Below are 21653 nucleotides of genomic sequence, written 5' to 3'. Positions count from 1 at the left end.
CAGAATACCATGTTTTGTTACTTTTATTGATTGACGAAGAACTCTTGCACGTTACCGTTTTGAAAGTAAAATCAGGAAGTAAAAATAAAAAATTACAAACCGCAAACTTACAGTTAACTTACAAGTGAAGCTGGCCTGAACTGGAAAGGAGTGCAGAGATTCTTGCCACTCATGGCAATACTCAGGCATTGTCTGGCAGGTAATGCCTTTCAAAGTCTTTCACATCCTGATCGAATGGCTTCACATTCCGTTTCTTGGAATGAAGTTCTTGGGGAATGTCAGGATGAGGCACACCTGGAGCTTCCGTTCCTGAAGTCAGGGGTAGGTTCTGCTTTCTCTCAGGTCCCCGGACGCAGCTGTAAGTCTAGCCTTACGAGTTCAAAGTTATACCTGCTTCCAATCAGAACCCAAAAATATTCCTGACAACAGCTAACTATTCTTCAAACAGGCTCATATTCATTTAATACTGGTCTACAGATCTGATCACGTTTAAATTGAGTTCTTTAAGAACTATTGATTTACATTCTCAATCACAAACAAAATGAGAAACTTGAATTATTTTGCACTGTTGATTTTACAGATGCCTTTTTCTCCTCTTTCAAGAACTGAAGAAACATTAAATAACTGCTGACTTCATTCGGGTGCATCAGAAAGCTTAATCAGGGAATCTCTTCTCATTTTTTCTGGGATTATAGTAAAAAAGAGAAATCTATTTAAATGGTCTACTTAAGTTCCACTTCCCACAAGAATGTGAGTAAAGATCTGAGCATTATCCAAACTCAGGATTGTCTTCACAGCCTTTACATTTTAAGCAGCAGATTGAGGTTCAAATCAGAATTCAACAACTCCACAATGGCAAATTCCAAACTGGGAGACCAGAATTAAACCTAAACACTTTTTAGGTGAAGGGAATTTCTGATTGAACACACAAAAAAGCTGTTTTCAAGCCTTCGTTAAGGCAGCTGGGCCTAGCCCAGAGTTATCTTCTTCCTGCCTGCCTTCAATGGTCAACGAATGCTGATGAGCTTGGTTGGGCATTGAACCTGCAACCTCCCAAAGACACAAGCCACCAGCGGTGCTACAGTTTGTAGGATTGTAAAAATCCTGTTTCTTCATTTATTATTAATCCCTAGCATTTTCTAATTATAGCTAAAATGGTTTGTAAAACAAAATGTCAAAACCTGGCAGATGGTTGTGGGCTAACTGTTTTTTTTTACACATTTTCATAAGTAGCTTTCTGTAAAAGCCACTTCTTTCTATGGATAAAACTACTGGGTATTTTTAAATGTGCCAGTCAGGGACCATTAGCGACATTAAAGTGGAAACAGCACATAAACAAGACTGAACAATCCTGTGATGCAGCCTTAGTTTCAGTTTTCATCTTTGCTTATGCTTATTTTCATTAAAACTTGGTAAAGCCACGCACCTGCTCTTTGAAAACGTGTCATTTCTGTCAACAGAATCGGTTTTCAGTGACCAGCTTTTGTATCAAGGTTGTTGCCGTGTGGCGTCGGTAGACACCTTCAGCTGAAGGGCAGGAGGGTTATAAAAGAAAACGTGAACCACACCTCATCAGAGCCGGAGACGAAGCAGGGCGGAGATCGAGTTCACGGCTCCTGGATCGTCAGGAGATGGATTCTTTCGTGGTACTGGTTCAGTCTCGCACTGCCGATCTTGGCCTTGAGATCCAGCGGCTTCTCGAAGAAGTTGAAGATCGACTGCTCTGTGAGCAGGGAGGCCAGGATCTGCTCGAACGTCACACTCCACCCCCCCTCCGCCTGCGCCAGGGCGGTCTTCTCACCGTCCACGCGGACGGGGTCTTCCGGGGGCCCCTCGGGTGTCTGCGCGCTGCCCACGGCCTCTCGCTCCTCCGCGGTCTCCGAGGTGCGGCCCCTCTGGCCGGCCTCTCCTATCTGCAGCACCAGGCTCGTCACCGTGGCGATGGCTTGGAACAGCTCGTTCTCATTGGGCTCTCCCTGGAACATGCTGTACAGGGTCTTGCAGAACTGAATGAACTCCCTCTGGAAACAAAAACACACACGTGAGAAACCGTTGGCGTTACGCTGGAGGTGACAGTCACAATATTACGATTACAGTTTGTCAAGCACCTTGAGTCGGACTACAAGTTCACGGACGTTTCTTAAGGTGGTTATTTGCAAGCTCCTCACCATTACCTGATTTTTTACATCACGGTGACATTTGTAAAGCAGAGAAAATAACCCAGAAGTATTCATGTAACACAGAAGAAAACTCGTTTTGCTCTGACAGATGGAATTATCTAAAAAAAAAAGTGTAATTCAACAGATGAATCTGCAGCAATATCCCGCGCTCTGGACCACGGCGTTCTGCCGTCTGTGTCTAATTCGAAGATTGTCACACCTGGTTCATCATTGGCAGGGGTTTCTCCGTCACCTTTTCCTTTTCTTTGGCGAGATCCTTAAGCATCTGCTTCAGCTGCGCTTGATAGTCCTTCATTTCCCCTTTGAGTACAGCACATGCAAGCACAAAGCGTCATCGTTGTCACGGTCAATAACACAATCAAAGGGGAAAACAAAACTGTGCAATAGATCTAAAATGTAAATTCGCCAAAGCCACCTCCAGTTCATTTTCTCTTCAAAGGGTTAAGTGCCTACTGCATCGTTTCTGTTTAAAGATCTCTGTGGCTCTACTTCCTCCTTCATTGGCCAGAGCTAAGGAAGACACTACTGCGACTGCGTTATTCATGCAAAGTTTAACATTTGGCATCTGCAACATTGTCGGGATTCTGAGTCGGGTGTAAAGCCCCGAGTTTACTCACAGCGACAGGAAGCAGGAGAAATGCGACACTTACCATTAGGAAGTTCAACGTACAAGGGCCTTGTGGTAGACAACAATGGGGTCTTCAGTGGGGAGGGTTCGTCTTCATTCTCTGTGAGAGCTGCACCAAATGGACAAACAACAGTCAATGTTAAAATATGATGCAATTATAAGAATAGACTAATTTAAAAAGAGGACAATGCAAATGAGGCTCCCAATCCCCCAGAAAGACCCCATAATAAACCACCACTGAAATATGAGCAACAAAACCTCTTAACCTTCTTAATTTCCAGAGCAGTATAAAATTCAGTGTCCATAACCGAACCCAGGAACTGGATGTGTTTGAGGATGTTACTTGAGTCTTTTGGGCCTGTGAGATGTGGCCTAAGCTGCTTGGCGGAGGGACAGCCCCCTGGCCACAGGACGGGCTGAGGAGTGACCAGGGGGCAGCTGCACAGGGGGAGATGGGCAATGCAAAAATGGGATTTATCGCTTTCAGGAAATGACACCAGGAATAATTACAAATTAAGACAGCTGGGGTGACAGCAACATGGTTGTCGTCATCCCTCCCAAACGTTCATTAAAGAACTCCAATTATTAGTGCTGGTATGCAAAAATGTCACACCATTTTCCCCTACTAGCCACTGTCCAAATACCCCCGTTACCACATTTGCATATTAGACTGTTTTAACTGTCCAGACCGTTTCAGAGAGAGGGGACTCGTGCTTCGATGCGTTCTCCACAAGCAGTGTGGTCTTACCAGGAGGGATGTGCAGTCGGTACAACAGCCGGATTTTTTCATTCAGTTCCTCACAGTAGACCGTATCTGTCAGAGACACCAAAAGTATTTTTGCAATTTGACATGTTGACAGGACTTAATTCTGCAAATGAAGTAGATGTTTTTATTATCTTTCAACCTATCTCCCTTTTTCAGAAGACAAAATATTTTTATCAATTACATGAATGTAACAGATTACAGAGACAGCTCTTGGTTTTGTTCCGTTTTCCTGTGAAATATCTATGTTCCAAGCTCCGGGCTTCATTTTAAAATGGCTTATTACGGATTTAAATGTAATGATAAACAAACTAATAGTTGCAAGGAGAGAAATTTTTTTTTACTAAATTTACTTTACTTTATTTCAAATTTCAGTCTGTCAGTGCTCAGTTGAATGGGGCTCATACTGTTTTCCAGACTGTGCCAGAACAAAGAAGATTTTCAAGTACAACATTCTCTCTATGTCCACGTCAAGCTCTGTTAGGAGACTGCTTGACCTGCACTGCAGGACCGGTAATTCACAAAGATTCCGCACAACCGAAAGAAAGCTAAATCTAAACAAGCTTCCGCGCGTGTTTGCTCCACTCGTATGAAACGAGCCGCCCAGCTGGCGACTGAGGCTTCTTTCCGACCGGATGAGACCCGGGAGCGGTTCGCTGCTCACCCAGCCAGCCGGCGAACTGCCCGAAGTTGATGAGCGCGTCCCCGTCGCCGTCCAGCAGGGCGAAGGTGCGGTGAGCCACGGTGTCAGTGTGCAGCCCGCACGGCCAGGGCGAGAGCAGCTGGTACAGGCTCTTGAACTGCGGCCGGTCCACCCGGTACTGCTCGGCGTACTGCCGGCTGGGGTCGTGGCGCTGCAGGCCCGGCCCCGGCCCCGGCCCCCCCCAGTAGCAGCTGATGAAGTGCTGCGCCTGGAACGCAAACACGAGAGGCAGCGTGGGCACTCCAGTCCCAGCGGAGCGGACCGTGTCATTCCGTACAGCGCAGCTAGGGACGCAAAGACCCTTCCGTGCTAAACGTCCATACTACCACACTACCACCGCTATGTAAATAATGCTCGCCTACAAATCTCGACATGCCTTGGCGCCTCGGCACCTGTTCGACTTACCGTCGTCCGGCTCCCCACCTCGCAGCCTTCACTCCTCCGACTGGTCTGTCCCCCAAGCCCGTCTACACTCTAGGGGCGACAGGGCCTTCTCCTGTTCTGCCCCACAGCTCTGGAACTCTCTCCCCAAGGGCATCAGAGAGTCACCTTACCTGAGCACTTTCGAATCAAGACCCAAAACCTTCTCCTTTTATTGAAATGGTTCTGTATCTGCCCCTTTGCTTTTCCTACTGTATTCCAAATCCTTAGCATAACAATGTCATTCTGCTGTCTCTTCTTTACTTACTGTTAAGCACCTTGATAAGACACTTTTAAAGGGGTTACATAAAATAAAATGTATTATTATTTATTATTATCACCTAAAGGCACCTGCAGCCACTGCAAAACAAAATTGTATTTCCTCTGAAAATCTGCCGCACTGTCACGGGGAAAACAAACAGCCTGACCTGAAATTCAAATTCGGAGCCTGTGTCAGCATTTCTACTATGTGTCACCCGTTATAATGATTTAGACATGTTTCTAATCCAGAAACACTGCATGTTTACAGAAGACAACGAGTTTAAAAATGTCAAGACATTATTCTCAGATGAGAAACAGGACAAGAACTGTTCTAGGAAATCTTTTTGTAGAAAATGCCCGGTTTTGATGGACAAAAGTACCTTCTAATTCTGTTATGAACTGAATAATTTATCTTACCTTAAACAGGTCGTACACATCTCCCAACTCCTCTGCTGAGAGTGAAACACGCTGTGTCACAACTCTGAGCTGTCAGGTAGACAAAAAGCATCTCTCATTACTTCATTGTCATTTTGAATTATTTACAATTGACGGCCATGCGACATCAATATGTGTTACCTACACACCCATTTTCTAACTGCTTCATTCAATTCAAGGTCGCGGTGGAGCCGAAGCCTACCCCAGGAAAGCCGTATCTGTTATTTACTCTTTAAATAGTGAGCACATACAGTGCGTGTGTTGATTATCGAGGAGTAGTGTTTCGTGGGAGGAACTACTGAGCTCATAGGTTGAGATTTCATAACAACAAATAAGCTTGGTGTCTGGCGTTTGAGTTGGATTAAGATCGCCAACGTGTGCCAACATAAAGAGGACAAGTAACCGCGGATCATCGTCAGTCAGCGGCTGCCGGTGCTTCCTGAACGAGGCTGGGGGATGGGCGCCACGGAGCGGGATTGCTCGGTGGTCGGCGGGGGGCTGTCTGGCGTGCCCAGCCCGGCTCCCTCACCACGTTCTCCTTGGTGGTGTCCTCGTGGGCCTGCAGCACCTGCACCCTGTGTCTGCGGCGCAGCTGCTCGATCTGCCTCACGGTCAGGTCCCCGAATTTCTACAGCCGCGGGGGAAACACAGGCCACACCAAAACGCGGTTAGGCATCGCAGGAAGGAGGTTTTTCTTTTCGGGGGGGATCTATGGTCTCCCGAGCGGAGAGTGAGCCCCCTGCTCTCTTGTCCCCGGTAGTAAGAGTTGACAGTGCTGACCTCATGGGAGTCGCGCACCAGGTCGACGATCTGCGTGTCTTCAGTGGAGTCTCTGTCGGATCCTTCACAGGAGGCCTGGTTCCTCACCGAGGGCCAGGAACTTTCTTCATTCCTGACATGATCTAGAAAACTGGAAGGAGGGAGAGGCTGAAGCTCAGCACTGCTTTTATTTGCCGAACTATATACATTGTTCTATACTGTTACACGTCCATGTACAGCATACAGAATTAGCATTGTTTGCATTATTAATGCCTCTCGGGGAAAGAAGAAAAAAAAAAGACCCAGCAGGATAGCCCTTAAACACTGTTAGGTCATGTTGTTTTCAGTCAGTTGAAAATTCACAATATCGTTAATCGTTTTGACATTATTAGTCACGTGCTCTTCTAATACACACATAAAACATAGAGGAATAATGGATTTCAGGGAATTCAGAAACAAATGAAGATTGTGTGAAATACAGACTCTACTTTTTTACTGCAATTAGTACTTGACACTGGTATGCATAACAAAACAACTAAAACTTTCTTTGAGTGCTTAAGGGGCATGCGCTTTCCACGGCGGAAGGCCAATTATTTCTTTGCATCTCCCACGGTTTTCTCAGGAACAACCTCACGTTCTACTGGAGACAGGTTCCAGCTCCTGACCATCTCCCCACTCCACCGGCGGGACACGACTGTGACTGGAGCCCTCATCTGCACACAGGCGCGGACAGATCACTCCCATAGCAGTTCCCCCCAGGAGACGGAAGCTGCGGAGGTCTCGCGAGACTTGACGTGGAGACGCCGTACCTGGTCAGAATCATCAAAACCTGCCCGTCGTCGGTGCTGTTGCAGAGAGATGCGGCCGTGGCGTCCAGCACCGCCAGTCCCAGCTGGAAGACGGCTTTAATGCCATCAAAGAAGAAGCAGTCCACCACATTGACCGCGCTCTCGAAGGGCATGATGCTGAGGAAGAGGGTGAGGAACCAGGAGAGGGAGACGGAGGAGAGTGGGGCCAGGTCAGGGATGTGCTCAGCTAGCGCCGGGAGACGCTCCCTGATCAACTCCTCAAACACAGACTGGTCTACCTGGGCTCCTGCAAGCACAGGGCACATGGGGGAGGGGTAAGAGTGGGCTGGCAGGAGGACGGACTGAGCTACACCAGGAGCACCCTGTGCTGTATAGGCTCGCACACACACGGACACACACGAGTGAGTACACTCTGCAAGGAAGGCACGCATTATTCACCCATAAAAACGTACACGGCATTATTTCCAGAAAACTGGACAGAAAAGAAGATAATGGTGTTATACAGAAAGCCATGCTGCACATGGGGGTTAAACAGGCTTGGAGCAGGTTAAGGTCTTCAGCACTGAGTCGCCGTCTTTTCTTAACCGGTAAAAATGAGAGAACGCCTTACATCAGGGTTAGCAGCACTGCTTTCTTTTTATCGAAAAGAAAAAACACGGGGGAGTATTTAGAGCAACGAATTAGCCAACAGGATAAGGTCAATCCGAAGCTGCAAGGCATTTACAAGTAACTTCTTGGAACGCAAGACTGTGATGTACTGGTTCACTGTCCAGGACATTCCTGAGGCTCTCCGGCCAGGAGCAGGCGCCGCTGACAGGCCGGTGAGGCCTCGCTAGCCGCAGCCCAGCCACACGCGGCGCTCTTCTGGCCAGAGGGAGGCTCGCTCTCCTGTCGCACGCTGTCGGGCCCCTACAGGGCGACGGCGGGAACATACCGATGACTCTGTGGTTGAAGTAATCTGGCAGCATCCTCTCACACACGGCCACCAGCAGCCAGAAGGCCTCCTCCTCTTTGGAGTAGAGCAGCAGCACGGAGGCTAGGATATTCATGGACTGCGGGAGGCACAGGGACACAAGGGGTTAAACCTGAACAGCTGGAAACTGATCAAAACCCAGACTACCTCCACAGCGACACACGTGACATCAGACATCCCCGGGCAAAATGAGTGAATGCCAGACAGCCATAAAAGTGGAATATAATGCGGAAACTCCAACCACCTTTGATAAGGTAGCAACCTTACGAGAACCTTCGAGGCTGTTGGGGTTTTTTTTAAAGATGTGCATTTCATGATGCTACATGAACATGCATGTATCCTGCTTTTAAAAGCTCGTTACAGGAGTGACGAACCAGTTGCTAGTGTTTTTATGGAAGTGTCGGGAATCTGTGTCCTGAGTTTATTTAAGGAAGGAACATCCTGAAAGGTTTGGCTGATTGTGTGAATCTCCATTACAGCAAACAGCATTATTTGGTACTGTACATTCTGAGCTCTTTGTTTTACTATCATTTTCTTTAATAAAGCTGGAATTTGAGAGTGTAGCCTTGTGTACTTCACTCATTATTTATAGCTCTGGAGTACAAACGGAAAGGTGGAGTATATTTAATAAAAACTGTCCTTTTATGTGGACACATGCCCCCAGCGTCACATTATTCATGCACTGATATTTCTTTATACATCAGTCAGGCATACATTTTTGTCAGAAGCAAAGCAATTCAATTACAATCCTTCTCTTGCCTGGAGAGAAATTTACCGTTAACTCCAGCACTTAAAGAGGGGAACTCCACGACGCTGAGAGAAAAACTATTACAACTGTCTCACGGCTTAGACAAAGTTTTCTTTCTGAGATGAAGTAAGGAATTTCCCTTCACTTTAAGAGCACAGCTTCCCAGAGGGAAGTTACTTCCTGAGCATCAGCGACTAGTGGACAGGGAGGGGAAAAAGGAATAAAACACGAGAGGAAGAGGAAGAGGAAGTGTTCGGCCAGCGTCCTGGGTGCGTGGTGCCCGGAGAAGTCTGCTCTTCGCTTTGATCTGTATGGCCAGATGTGATGTGTTGTGGAGGGCGACAGCACTTCTGTCCCTCCATGGTAGGGAAACTCAAGAAAAGGGCAGCGGTTTCAAAACAGGGAGGAATTCTTGGTGGTACGGAGGGGCTGTCCACTGGTCCCAGCTCCCTGGCGCAGGAGGGGGGCTCCTACTGTACCTGACAGTAACCGATCTTTGGGTTCCTGTGGGCGTAGGCGGTGAGCACTCTCCGCAGGGCGGCGATGCCGGTGTCGTTCTGGAAAGCTGGGTGCTCCGGCAGGGAGCGGTGCAGGTCCCTCTCGATCTCCTCCGTCACCAGGCTGCACCGGCCCATGGACTCCTCCACCAGGGCGGCGTAGTAGCCGGGGTGGGAGGCGAGGTCGGAGGCAGCGTCTGAGGGAATTCCAGAGGCGTTAACTTCCCGACGGCACAAGAACCGGAAACATTCCAGGCAGCTTTCGAAGCAACCGGATTTGCGGTTATACTGTGGTTTTGTAGGATTACAGGAGGCATTGCGTGCCGCACAGTGCGATCGCAAGAGTAGAACAAGATTATTTGTAAAACTTTTAGAAGTACACAAGTACACAATTTTAGCCTCTGGGTTTAGTCCTTCAAGCTGAAGTCCATGTTGAAGTCATGGTGTGCCAACTCCAAAAGGGTAAGACCCATGAAGACTTTGGTACACAAAATAGTCGCAATAGTGCAGTGAAACTAACCATCAAAGTTAAAAACACACAAGACAGATCCAAACAACAAACGTGTTTCGGTTCAAAACGCTGCCATGTTGGCCCATCCCCAGAAACATGAACAGAACGGGAATATTTCCTTAATTACGTCCAATAAAGACAGTCAGAGGGGGGGCTGCTAAGCTCTGCGCGCGAGGCTGAGCGGTTGAGGAGAGAAAAGGTCCGAGGCAAACAGCCGCTGTAGGGAGGACGGACTCCAACACCCAAGAGCGCATCGCTCACGCTTCCCCGGAGGCGCGTTCTCATGAGGAAAGGAAGTCGGGGCGCGAGAGAACCTGCACTGCACTTGAAATCCGAACGACAGACCCCCACAGCAGCCCAAACACGTAACGCACCTGAAAACGTCAGCCAGAGCTCCCCGCGCATCGACTCTGGGATCCCCATGGCAACCAGCTTCTGGATCTTCTCCGTCCGGAACATGTAGACGCCCCTACCATATTCTGAGAAGTGGTCCTGCCACAGTCTCTCCTTCGCCTGCTCCATCGTCTAGAGTACAGCAGGGAACAGCCTTTACAATAATGCCGACACCGGGCTAGCAATCAGGGCTGACACCCCTTCGGGGATTTCGAGCAAGAAAGGTTCTCTCAGAGTCGTAGGTCTCTTCTGGGAGATGGCTTGAGGGGATCAGTATCACATTGAAAACATTAGGCTCGGCTGAATCATGTGAACCGTGGTTCCAATTTATTATTCAAGTTCCGAAAAGGGATTCTTTTGGGTTAAATTGAACCGGGCCTCTATCATCTACGCCTCTACTATGACACCTGAAGAAGGCTCCACGGCCGAAAGGTTGCGTTTTTTTTCTTCTCGTTTCAGCATGGAATAAACCTATTATTTGTTCCTCTACTGCCTATACTTACAAAGTTATTACGAATTGTTAAAGGGGAGACCATTCCAAGCACAAAGTGCCCCTGGAGGTCAGTGACACATGGGAGGACTAAAAGCAGCAACTCTTACATGAGGCTCGGATGTAAACTGCTTGCTGTTTCGCAGCTACCTTGTCTGATGTGCGCTCAGCCAAAACGGGAAGAGGAATGTACCATCTGTCACTTGGTCATTAGCTACACCCTTAAATGCCTCCGCAAACAACCACATTACCTAAACATGCAGATGAAATCTTTATATGCCCAATTTTAAAAGCAATTATTCAAGCACTTTGCACTCACAGATGTGCTGTTTGAAGGCTCAGGCAGTTTGTGATGGAAAGCTGACATTAAGGCTTCTGTGCTCAATAGAGGTTTGCTCTGTTTTTTGGACGGCTCAGCGTTTTCGCAGTCTGAATACATTTTATCGTAGCAGAATGTGTAGTAAAGCGCAGGAGTGATCTGGAAAAAAAAACAAAAGCAATTTTATTTCCACTTACAGGTGCAGCCATAAACATTGAGCCCTCATATTAAGAATGGGTACCTCATTTTCCTCTGCTGAAAAGTGACTGTTTAATCTCAATTCAAGTAGAAAGACACATGGATGGATTCAGAAATTGACTTGTTTGTCTCATATCATGGCCATACATCTTTAAAACCCACAAAATTCAATTTAATTTTAACACTGTGTTTTCTCAGGATGAAAGAACCTGAGATACGAGTGGGTCAGTCTTCTGTGTAGATGGAACAGTTACCGTCCTGTCGCCTGTATCTCATCCGATCTTGGAAGTTAAGAGTCAGGCTGGTCAAAGCTATGTCTGGTCAGTGCTTGGATGGGAGATCTCTAATTTAAACTGGTCAGGACTGTAAATGCTACAGATGGACTAGAAGGTAGTACTCTTCCCTTTCCAAAAAACAGTATGGCAATAGATGACACCATGCTGTGTGAAGTATCATCATTCAAATTAGATGTTAAACCAAGGACCTGACTATGCATTAAAGATCCCAAAGCACTGATAATTAAATGAGGGTTGTTAACTCTTAGCATCTTGGCTAAATTAAGCTCCTTAACTCAACCAGGTAAGCGATTTCTCGCTTCTCTGCCTGATCTGCTGTGCAGGCCCTTCAGGGCTGCCAGCTGCCACCCAGGTGGGCTCTGCTCTTCGGGGGGGATGAAAATGCGCAGTATAAATACACAGAACCATGAATCAATTACCCTCTTAAACAGATGATGAAGATAAATTGAAGGAACCCCAGTTCCTATAGAGTAGTGTTTAGGGCCTACAATTATCCTGTTTAATTGTTCTTTTTGCACCAGGGGAAAGCGCACACGCAGAAACAGACATCGCATTTCGCTTTGCGTCCTTAAAAGCCCGTGCTTCACCTGGGTCTTCCTGTGGTTCTCTTTGTTGCGGAACACCCCTCGTCTCCACTGAACACTCCTCAGCCGTTTCGTCATGCTCTCCACCAGCTCGTCCCGCTCCCTGACCTCGATGAACTGGAACGCTTTCTTGCTCCTGATGCTGATGATGATGGGGTTGGGCAGGAGGCTGGTGCTTTCCGCCTTCTCTATAGTGACCACCTGAATGAACAGGCAAAAGGCAGGCTTTGCACACAGTATGACATTATGGCCCGTTTTCAAAAGACTTTACACAGTGCAACCTACACTGATTATTTCCCATACCAGCAAAGGACTCTCACCTTAATATTAAAATTTCACCCTCACTTGCATCTCCATATGTGTAATGCATTAAATCTTTTAATATCGTAAGAAAATGAACTACCCAAAACTAGGAACATATTCTGAAACCTCAGAGAAACTTGTGGCTTAGAGGCACGTGATTGCACTGTGAAGAAGTGCAATTCTAACTGGGAAGTTCATGAAGTAAAATTGCAGCTAAAAAAAAAACACACACCTAAAACACTCCATAATTTTGCCAACAAAGAGTTTGTGTAAAATTATGGAACTTATTCAATTCCGAGACAGTGGAGCTTGTCTAACAAGCTGTTGTACATTGTAAGCACACCATTTTCCAGAGCCTTGCCTCTCAAATTTCTGAAGCCTTTCAATAAGCACTGACATTCAATCTGCTACAGCTTCACAACAAAGAACACAGCATGGGAACAGTGCCGAAATCTGCACCATTGCTCTTCAACTCTCTACCTAGGGCGTTTACCAAGAAACTGTTGTTTCACAGAAAAAGAAGAGGGAGAATTAATGAAGGTTAAAAAAGCCTGAGGTGTTCCCTAGCGCCTCCTGCCTCAGAACACAGCTTCGAGCACCAGATCACAGAAATCACTGTGCGCTTTGTGTCAAACTGAGGGCGGTCGGGATAAATGAAAGTACCTGGTGATACTAAATTCGCATTAAGGCCTGCCATGCTATGAAACACTTATTCACAAATTGCTAAAGCAGAAGTTACCAGCCCTTGTCCTGAAAAGGCTTAATCAAGCAGCTCATATTAGTTACCCTGTAGCAGCTCATAAACACAAGGAACCAATGTGTTTTGGATCAATTTGCTTATAATTCACCAAGTGTACTATGAATATTTTAAGGCCAGTAGCCCAGTTGTTAGAATTGCTGCCTCGCAGCGCTGGGGCCAGGTGTTCAACTCCTGGGGTGCTGTCTGCACGGAGTTTGGATTTCCTCCCCCTGTTTGGGTTTCCCCCAGGGCTCCGGTTTCCTCCCACAGTCCAAAAACATGCTCGTAGGTTAACCGGCTCCTGGGGAAACCGGCCCTGCTGCGAGTGTGTGCGTGTCTGTGTCCGAGCGCGTGTGCTTTGTGACGGACTGGCGTCCTGTCTGGGGTGTTTCCTGCCCCCAGACTCCGGCTCCGGCTTCTCCGGGACCCCTAGCTGGATGGACCGAAGGCGGCCGGTGAAACCCGCCGGCTGGGTACCTCCGCGAGGGGGATGAGCAAGGTGCAGCTGCCCTCCTCCCGGCCAGAGAAGCAGACGTAGCTGTCGGATGCGTGGAGCGTGCCGGCGGTGTGGCGGCGGCTGTAGGGCGTCCAGACGGAGCACTCCGCCGCCTCGTGCAGCCTCTCCCGCCGCGGCAGCCGGAACAGCGCCAGGAAGTACTCCTTCTGGGCGTGCTCCTCCAGGACCCTGCTCCAACACACCCGCGCGGGGACAGCCGCTCTTTAACACGGAGCGGTTTCACGCGACAAGAGCACAGCTGTCAAGACTCCCTGTAAACTGATCCCAAGACATCCTTCAGCTCCCGAACACTGTTAACCAACAGATTCAGTTCACTTTCCCGGCTATACGGGATTAAGTTATACCAGTTCAGTTTCTTGGTAAGACAAGAGGCTAAGATGTTTCTATCCGCTACTCATCTCCAGGGATTTTCTCTCAAGGAGATTACGGACCCGCTCGTTTTGTCTGGAACAGGTTGGGCCCCCCCGTGATCCCTGCGGGTTGTGCCCATTCGTGCAGGGGCCCAGTCCCGGGAAGCTCGTCTCTACGCCGCGCGAGGCGTGCGGGCTGACCTCTTGGTGATGTGAGCGGGCTGCTGCAGGGCCTGGTCCAGCTCGAAGACCTCGTTGTCCAGCAGCCTGCGCAGGGTGATGTCAGCCAGCTGCACCATCATCTGGAAGGCCTCCTCGAGGTTCAGGAACATGGAGAAGTCTCTCTGCCGGCTCCTCGTCGTCACCCGGACAGTGTCCGTCATGAAACTGCTAGTGGCTCTCTCTAGTTTAGTCACGTCTGCCCAGGGGATGACCATCTTCACTGCATCGGGGGAGGACACAGACGAATGCATGCATTATATAGTGAAAAAACAAAAATGACCACATATCTTGGCAGCGAGCCCTGCTGCCTCACAGCGCTTGGGCAGTGGGCTCAGTTCTGGACGGTTCAAATGTTCTGTTCATGTGGGTTTTATCCCAGGTGCTACAGTTTCTACCTCTCGGAGGCATCCTGGCCAGTTTAGCCGGGGAGTCTTAATAATCCTTGTGCCTATGTCCCGGAGCCTCTAAATTGCGGGACCTGCAATGGGATGCAGTCCTGGCGTGCTGGAGCCTGACCCGCATCAGGAATAAAGAGTTTTCGGACAACGGATGGATGAAGAACTACATCTCTCCGTCAACTATTATTTCAGTATCTTCGAAAGGACAGTTGGCAGCTCTTCTCAGCTCGCGCCACGTCAACAAAAGCAGCACGGTGATGTCGAGCGGGATGTTAACGGGAAGAAATCGTCTGCGGTTGAGGCCCGGCGGCATCGCAACATTGGCCAAGCCAGTTTTCCGCGAGCTGACGGGGGGGGGGGGGCGCACCTTCCTTGCCCAGCAGGAAGGAGTAGAAGGCCAGGTGGTTGATGCTGAGGTACAGCCAGCCCTGCCGGGGGACCCGCCCCTTCCAGCAGCAGCAGGAGTAGCAGTGGACCAGCTTCTCCGAGCTGGGCAGGCCGAAGCGCATCTCGAACTTCAGCGAGGCCTCTCGGAACCGCTCCGGGTCTTCCTCCTGGGCGGCCTGCCTGCTCCGCACCTCCTCGGCGATCAGGCCCTGGGGGAGAGGGGCAGGGGCTCAGGACGGGAGGGTGTGCCTGTCTGTCTGTCTGTCTGTGCTGCAGTTAAAGCCTGCGATGGGCGCAGTGCCTGCAGCGCGGTTATAATCTACTCGATACGAGAAAAGCAGAAGAAGAGGAAGGATCCATCACTGTCCATGATGAACGTTTTGGCACTCCCATAACAGACAGAGAGTAAGGGTTTTTTTTTTCTGAACGCACACCTATAAAAAACACCCTGAGCCTGAGTGTATTCTGTGGTAAACCTAGAAAATCTTCCTTTCACTCAGTTCAGTGGAACTGCCCAGCCTCGCAAAAGATTCCCGGCATCAGCTGGCAGCTCCCTGGCTAAACCCAAGCCCGGCCGTCCTGCCCGTTCTGGACTCTCCCAAGGACAAGGCTGGCCCACGCCCTTCCTGGCAGACCGTGCCCTTCCCCTACCTTCACTTTGCCCTTGACGAAACTGGCAACGTCCTCCTTGTTCTCAAAGACAGACAGGCTGTGCGAGAGGTTCAGGACCAGCCACTCCCAGTGACGGTTCACCTCCTCTGCTGTGGCCCCTTTCAACACAAGAAACGGGTCAGAAACGTCAGGGGGACATCAGTCTGTCCAGGAATCTGACAAAAACTTTAACAGGAGCGAATTGACATTTCTATAGAAATATATATATAAATAATTTAGAAGATATAGAAGAGCAGGTAAAGGTTCATTCTGTGCTGAAAGGTTAAGAAAAGAAGCAACGTTTCGGCTCTGGAGCCTTCTTCGGCTCAGAGAGGGAGAGAGGGAAAGCGACAAAGAAATAGGATGAAGGAGAAAAGAAGGACAGAGCGGAAGATGTAGGTCTTAGACAATGACTGCTGTCAAAGTTCTGCCAATGTCTTGGATGCGACCCTAATTAAATGAGTATTGGGTGGTTTCTGCATGTTTAAGGTTCAAAAGGTGAACTTTACTCTCACGGTTTCCAAAACGGACTCGCGAGAAAACCGAGGTTCGCGTCTCTCCAGAGGCTGAGCGGTGGAGCCGGAAACAGGGGATGAGCTTACCGCTGGCGATGGCCCAGCTGACCTGTGACCCTGGGACCTGCAGCAGGATGCGGAAGGGGGCGACGCGGGCGTTGGAGTCCAGCACCGTGTCCAGCGCCCCCACTAGCATGCCTGGGAGGGAGAGAGAGAGAGGACAGGAGAGCGAAACACTAGGACTCCGCGGCACAGTGACCGCCCAGCCGCAGTGAGCCCCAGCCGCACAGCGGGACAGGAACCTCAGTCCACGAACACTCAACAAACAACCAACCACCCGCCATAAAAAAAACAACCGATATCCTTCACCCACTCTGCACTACCACGGGAATGCATTTCTGTCGTTCTTGTGGCGTGCTCATCCGAGGCCACACACGAGGCAAGCAAACACATTTACCTCCAAACACGCAGTACTAACGGCTTGCTCGCACTCAGTACCTGTTTGGCCCTTCTTTGACAGCTGCCAATACAACTGCTGGAGCCAAGGGCTCAGGTATTCTCTTATTGGCTGCTGGCTGGGTTACGCTAGCAGAAACAGTGAAGTGAGTCACACTGCTTTTAGTGCAGCTCCTCACACCATCTGCTCTCCCTCTGCTTCGACAGAGGGCCACAGGGAGGGTTTGTACAAACTGGGAAATGAAATCAACAGCAGACGCTGGGAAACAATGACGCTGTTTCACATCTTTACAGTAGTTCCTTTCAGCAGTAATTAGGAATTAGTGTCATGTGTTCAGTACTATATTTACTCCAACTGTGATTGGGTTCATAGGTCACTTTTTATTCTTCAACCACAATGGGTGGCTTCATAGGTCAATTCTTGAAGCACAGTCTCTTGGTCTATCAAAGCCAGCCAGAAGATAAGCCTTATCAGTGGGTCAGGGGTGTTTGTTTTGTCCTTAAAATATCTGACATTGGGTATAAAATATATCTCATTTTGTAAGATCTTTTTTTCTTTTTTTCCCCAAAGAAGCTCTTAAAAATAGCATTGCATTGCTTGATGGAATACACCGGGTCTTTAATTCTTTTGTGACAGTTAAGAAATTATGTCCTTCTTGGAATACACACAGTTCTAATTACGACAATGTTAGAAAAAGTACATACTGAGAGGCATTAAAATTCCAACAGATAAGTACTGGAACCAATAACATTTGTTGCCTTTAATTCCTCTCAGTAAAAACAAAGGCAGTCTGTATACACAAGATGGTAAACATCTATGTCTAGCTCAGCCTACCAGGGGAAATGAGAATGACAAAATGTCAGAGTCTAGACTCTGCTCAGGACAGTATGTTTTGTGTACTGCAGTTTAAAAGATTAGGGTACTGTTGTACGTTCAGAGACATAACTTAAAATACACCTACAAAAATCAGTATTATAGATTTAAAAAATGCATTTTCCCCATCTTCTTTCTATATATATATACTGCTTTATCTGAAATGCAAATAAATCATTCTCTGGATCTTTTCTCACTCAATGGCTGCATTGATAGCATTGGCGTTGAAAAGAATACTGTACCATAAATACGTTACTAATAAGACATTTCCTGAAATCACATAGCTTGTGTGCTTTATTTTTGTTATCTCAAAGAACACACGCTGTTACTAAAATAACTATAACACTAGGTATGTGATCATTGACCTCAAGGGTGCTGTGTTTTCACTGCGTGATCGCACATGATTTTAATCTCACCCGCTCTCACCAAGCTGATGTGAAACCAGGCCATGCCTGGGTTTAGAACTCAGTGGTGAAGGAAGAGGAAGATGTACAGGGTTATTCATATAGAAAGAGAATCGCACAGCAGTTTCCAAACCCCCCTAACCTCCTGGGCCTAGACGCGTGCTGTCTTCTGCAATCGCCCTGCTCCGAGAAGCAAAACAAAAGAAACATGCGTATCGTACTGAGAGAGTAATCGGATATTTCATCTTGTAGATAAAAAACAGACGCAAGACAGCCCTTCAGCGACTGCCAGCCTGCCCTCGAGACTCCTCACCCTGCCTGCTCCAGGCCCTTCTTCTGGAGTAGCACACCCCAACAGGGGCGTGAGGGAGATGGAGATCTAGACAACTGCACCACACTGGAGGGAGCTCATTTTCGGAAGGCTGCCCAAGCCCTCGAACTCTGAATCACGCCTATGAAAAACTCCCAAAACGCTGCTTCTCAACATGCTCCTCTGCTCATCAGCCTGAACCTGAATGTGGTCTTTTGAACACATGTAAGGCATGAAGGTCTCGGCTGCCCACTGCTCTTTTTACTGTTTGCTTTTGTCGTTTTTGCATGTACCCTTTATAGACTGTGCTACAGTTTCCTTTCCATTCAGAATGAACTCACTGCTGTCATGGAAAGTAAATTTTTCTTCCCTTACATTTTGACCATGTAATCAAATCAAAACCTAGACACCCTTTCCCTCAGTCAGTTTATAAGTTCTCCAGAGCTTTGAGCTTCTTGCAATTACATGGAGAAAAACTAATAATAACATCCAAGCAATATTTTCACAATTACACCAGTGGAATTTGTAAACTGTTTGTTGTTTAGGAAGACGGCTGTCAAAATTCAGTACATTTCACCTTCTTAGCAGACATGATTTTAGCAAGATAAAAACAATCAGCATTTTCTGAGTACAGACAATATATTTTCACTTTTGTCGACTTTGTATCTAGCTGTAATCCTCGTCCCACCTTTTTGACAGACTTCATCTAACAGTAAGACGCTTCTCAAGGAGTTAATATAAACTGTACACTTGAGCAATGTATTTTTTTTTACCGACTGCCAGCTCAGATTCTGCTTTTTCACATTGGATTTGAAACTTCTGACAATTGCTTCATCCTAAAAAATGTCTAAACAAATTTCACAATGTTGCACTAACGCTGTATTTAAAAGCTGCGATCATAAACGTGCTGCTCTTGCACACAAAATAGAGTTGAACTTCCTGATAAAAGCTTTGTGTAACAAATGACTTTCTTTACAATAACTAAAACTACATAAAGCCAACAATAACTATGTGGATTTATACTGTCCTTATTCAGGCTTATCTATAACGTTACAGTCCGCTATCACAATTGCAGTTGTTTTATTTTAAAAAATGTTGTAAGAACATTAATACTATCTATAGAGGAAAAACTTGACAATCCAAATTGAAGCCTGTTCGTTTATAACTATAGAAGAACTCATTACAAGCAGCGGCAAAGACATCGCAGGTCTTCACCTGCCGATACAAACATTTAAAAAAAATATAATTTTATTCATAACTTTTTTTTTGCTTATTAAATTTACTACGCGTGCTTCAACTCTGGGTGTGCTTCCCTGCGCAATTTCAAAACGGGAGTTCATTACCAGCAAAGAACAAAAACTGGCACCTTTTCACACAGTTAAAAAAAAATACATCTTCTAACGCACTACAATGTAGTCTATATATAAAGGAGATGTCTAACTCAATAGCTATACTAACGTAGCCTAACCAATATACATACAGTACAGCATCTACATGCAGACATGAGATTTCTTCATTTCTGCTGATTATTCTTTAGAGGTGTGTTGCGGGTGGGGGGTGGGACAGGGTCTTGAACTCTATTCCCAAGACCACCTCAGGCGCTCCTGCATGTCAAACTGAAGACACTCTCCTCCCCAGTCGGTCAGCTCTACCCCCGTCCTGAAAGCACACGGGCGCTTCTCCTCTACCTGTTAATTTGCCCCCGCCATCTCCGTGCCCCCTCCTGCGCTGCAGAAGGAAATACGTGTTGGACTTCTGTGTCACCCACAGCTTCAGAGCGTTTTTCAGCAGAACTTCCTCGGGATTCAGCCACATTCTCCAGCAGCAGCAACAGCAACAACAACGACGACGACGACGACGGCAACCATACAGAAGGAACAACGGAGTTTTAAAAGGGCGCCGCTGTCCGATCCGATGCTACAGACGAGAAGGGCTCGCCGTGCCGCCCATGCCTGACCCCCTGCGCCCCGCCGTGCACGGAGCGGGCCAGCTCTGCACTGCCCTGCATGTAAACACACGCGTCTGATTTCCGCGTTGGCCCCACCTATCCCACAATTCCGGCGAGCACGGAGGAAGTCGGATCCCGGCGCCTCCGCACGGTTGGCGGCGGTTTCGGGAAATGCGGGTCCGGGATTTTCCGACGACGACGGGGGGGAGGGAAAGCGAGAAACTAGAAACGACAGTAGCCTTTTGTTTCTCCAGTAGCGCCGGGAGACGAAAAGCGGCGAGGAGCAGGAGGGGGGGGTCAGTGGTATGTGGACACCTTTGGAGTCAGTGCAAGTTGTACATCTGTGTGACACCAGCTTCACACTGGTGGGATTGTGCTCCTTCTCCTCTGGCACAGCCTGGGCTCCCCGATCTGTTCGCTGGTGTCTGGGCCCCACATGTCACAAGTCATCCTGTCTGGCAAGAAGGGTGCACACGTCAGGACATAGGTGCAATTACTCAAGCAGCATGAGGTCGGGCTTTGCCCTGCTGGGCTGTCCCCACATCAGAATGAGCCCCCAGGGAGGGCAGCAGGCGCAGCACCACATCCACTGGACGGCCCCTGCGAAACCTTCATTCATCTCCAGCCCATTCCAGGACCGGGCTGCGCCGCTGGCCAGTCCAGCTCCAGGTCATCCCAGTGGCGCAGAGGGCGTTCTCCGGAGAAGAGGCGTTTCACCCTCTGTTCACTCTCCAACCTCTTTATCCGAGCACGAGACGCCGGGCAGGATACGCCCCAGGGTGGGACACTAGTCTGACACAGGGCAGGCACAGATAAACACACGCACTCACACCAGGGCCAGTTTCCCTAGAAGCATAGTAACCTACCAGCATGTCTTTGGACTGTGGGAGGAAACCCACATGAACACGGAGAGAGCATCCCAAAGAGCTGAACCCTCTTTGCCCTTCTTCCTGGCAAACATTTCAGGGTTCCCCAATGTAAGTCAAACAGATACAAACATTCCTGTGTTCCACTATCCATTAAGGCTCTCAACGCAATTGTCAAGAATAAACACAGTTTTGACTCTTAACAGCCCCCTTGAGAGCAAAATGTTTTGTGATGTGTTAGAAATGTTACATGTTGTTATGTGTTATACTGTACACGAGCAACAGAGTGATGTGCAACGTTTTTCTTATTTTTTGTAATAGACTAACGTGCCATGTTTTCCTTTTCGTCTTCTTTGTTTTTGTTTGCATTCTATTTAAATGTACAGGAGTGCTGGGTGTCCATAAAACATTTCCCTCAGGGGACAATAAAATCTTATCTTATTTTTACTCATGCTTAGGTTTCAACAGGTTAAATTATTTCCACCACCTGTGCGCAATGGGCCAGTCATTAATCTCACAAATTACGTGGTTTAGTGATTATGCAACAGTCAGCGTCATTTGAGTGTATCGTTGTGTACAAAATGATACTAAAAATATCTCAGGAATATCTAATAAGCTATATGTATAATATAATTAATTCTATTATAAAATATTCAGACAATTCGTTGCATTTATGTAACAGTTTTAATCCCAAAAGATGTGAAAACTGTTTTTCATGTAAACTGGGACCAACACTCTTATCTGTA

The 21653-nt window shown here is 47.7% G+C and overlaps 1 protein-coding gene across 1 annotated transcript; it reads right to left on the bottom strand.

The window, feature by feature from the left end:
• Window positions 1-5: 5 nt before the first annotated feature.
• Window positions 6-20234, bottom strand: tbc1d8 (TBC1 domain family member 8). The gene is made up of 20 exons (XM_088646245.1): window positions 19782-20234; window positions 16137-16247; window positions 15535-15653; window positions 14864-15092; window positions 14078-14318; window positions 13487-13694; window positions 11971-12168; window positions 10890-11048; window positions 10062-10212; window positions 9159-9373; window positions 7893-8010; window positions 6959-7244; window positions 6171-6300; window positions 5920-6018; window positions 5373-5441; window positions 4236-4482; window positions 3557-3622; window positions 2831-2917; window positions 2380-2480; window positions 6-2021 (listed from the first exon to the last, which is right to left on the bottom strand). Exons 1-20 carry the CDS (start codon window positions 19906-19908, stop codon window positions 1608-1610), a joined length of 3375 nt encoding a protein of 1124 aa, XP_088502371.1. The 5' UTR covers window positions 19909-20234; the 3' UTR covers window positions 6-1607.
• Between the last annotated feature and the right edge of the window lie 1419 nt (window positions 20235-21653).

The sequence above is a fragment of the Lepisosteus platostomus genome, chromosome 2 (genome assembly GCF_059453375.1).
Source record: "Lepisosteus platostomus isolate fLepPlt1 chromosome 2, fLepPlt1.hap1, whole genome shotgun sequence".
NCBI lineage: Eukaryota > Metazoa > Chordata > Actinopteri > Semionotiformes > Lepisosteidae > Lepisosteus > Lepisosteus platostomus.
This window is presented reverse-complemented; position numbering and strand designations above follow the sequence as displayed.

Coding starts and splice junctions, on each gene's coding strand:
- tbc1d8 (XM_088646245.1), bottom strand. CDS start 19,908: ATGTGGCTGAATCCCGAGGAAGTTCTGCTGAAAAACGCTCTGAAGCTG. Junction 4,483..5,372: donor ATGTGTACGACCTGTTTAAG/GTAAGATAAATT, acceptor TTTGCGTTCCAG/GCGCAGCACTTCATCAGCTG. Junction 3,623..4,235: donor GCAGTTCGCCGGCTGGCTGG/GTGAGCAGCGAA, acceptor TGTCTCTGACAG/ATACGGTCTACTGTGAGGAA.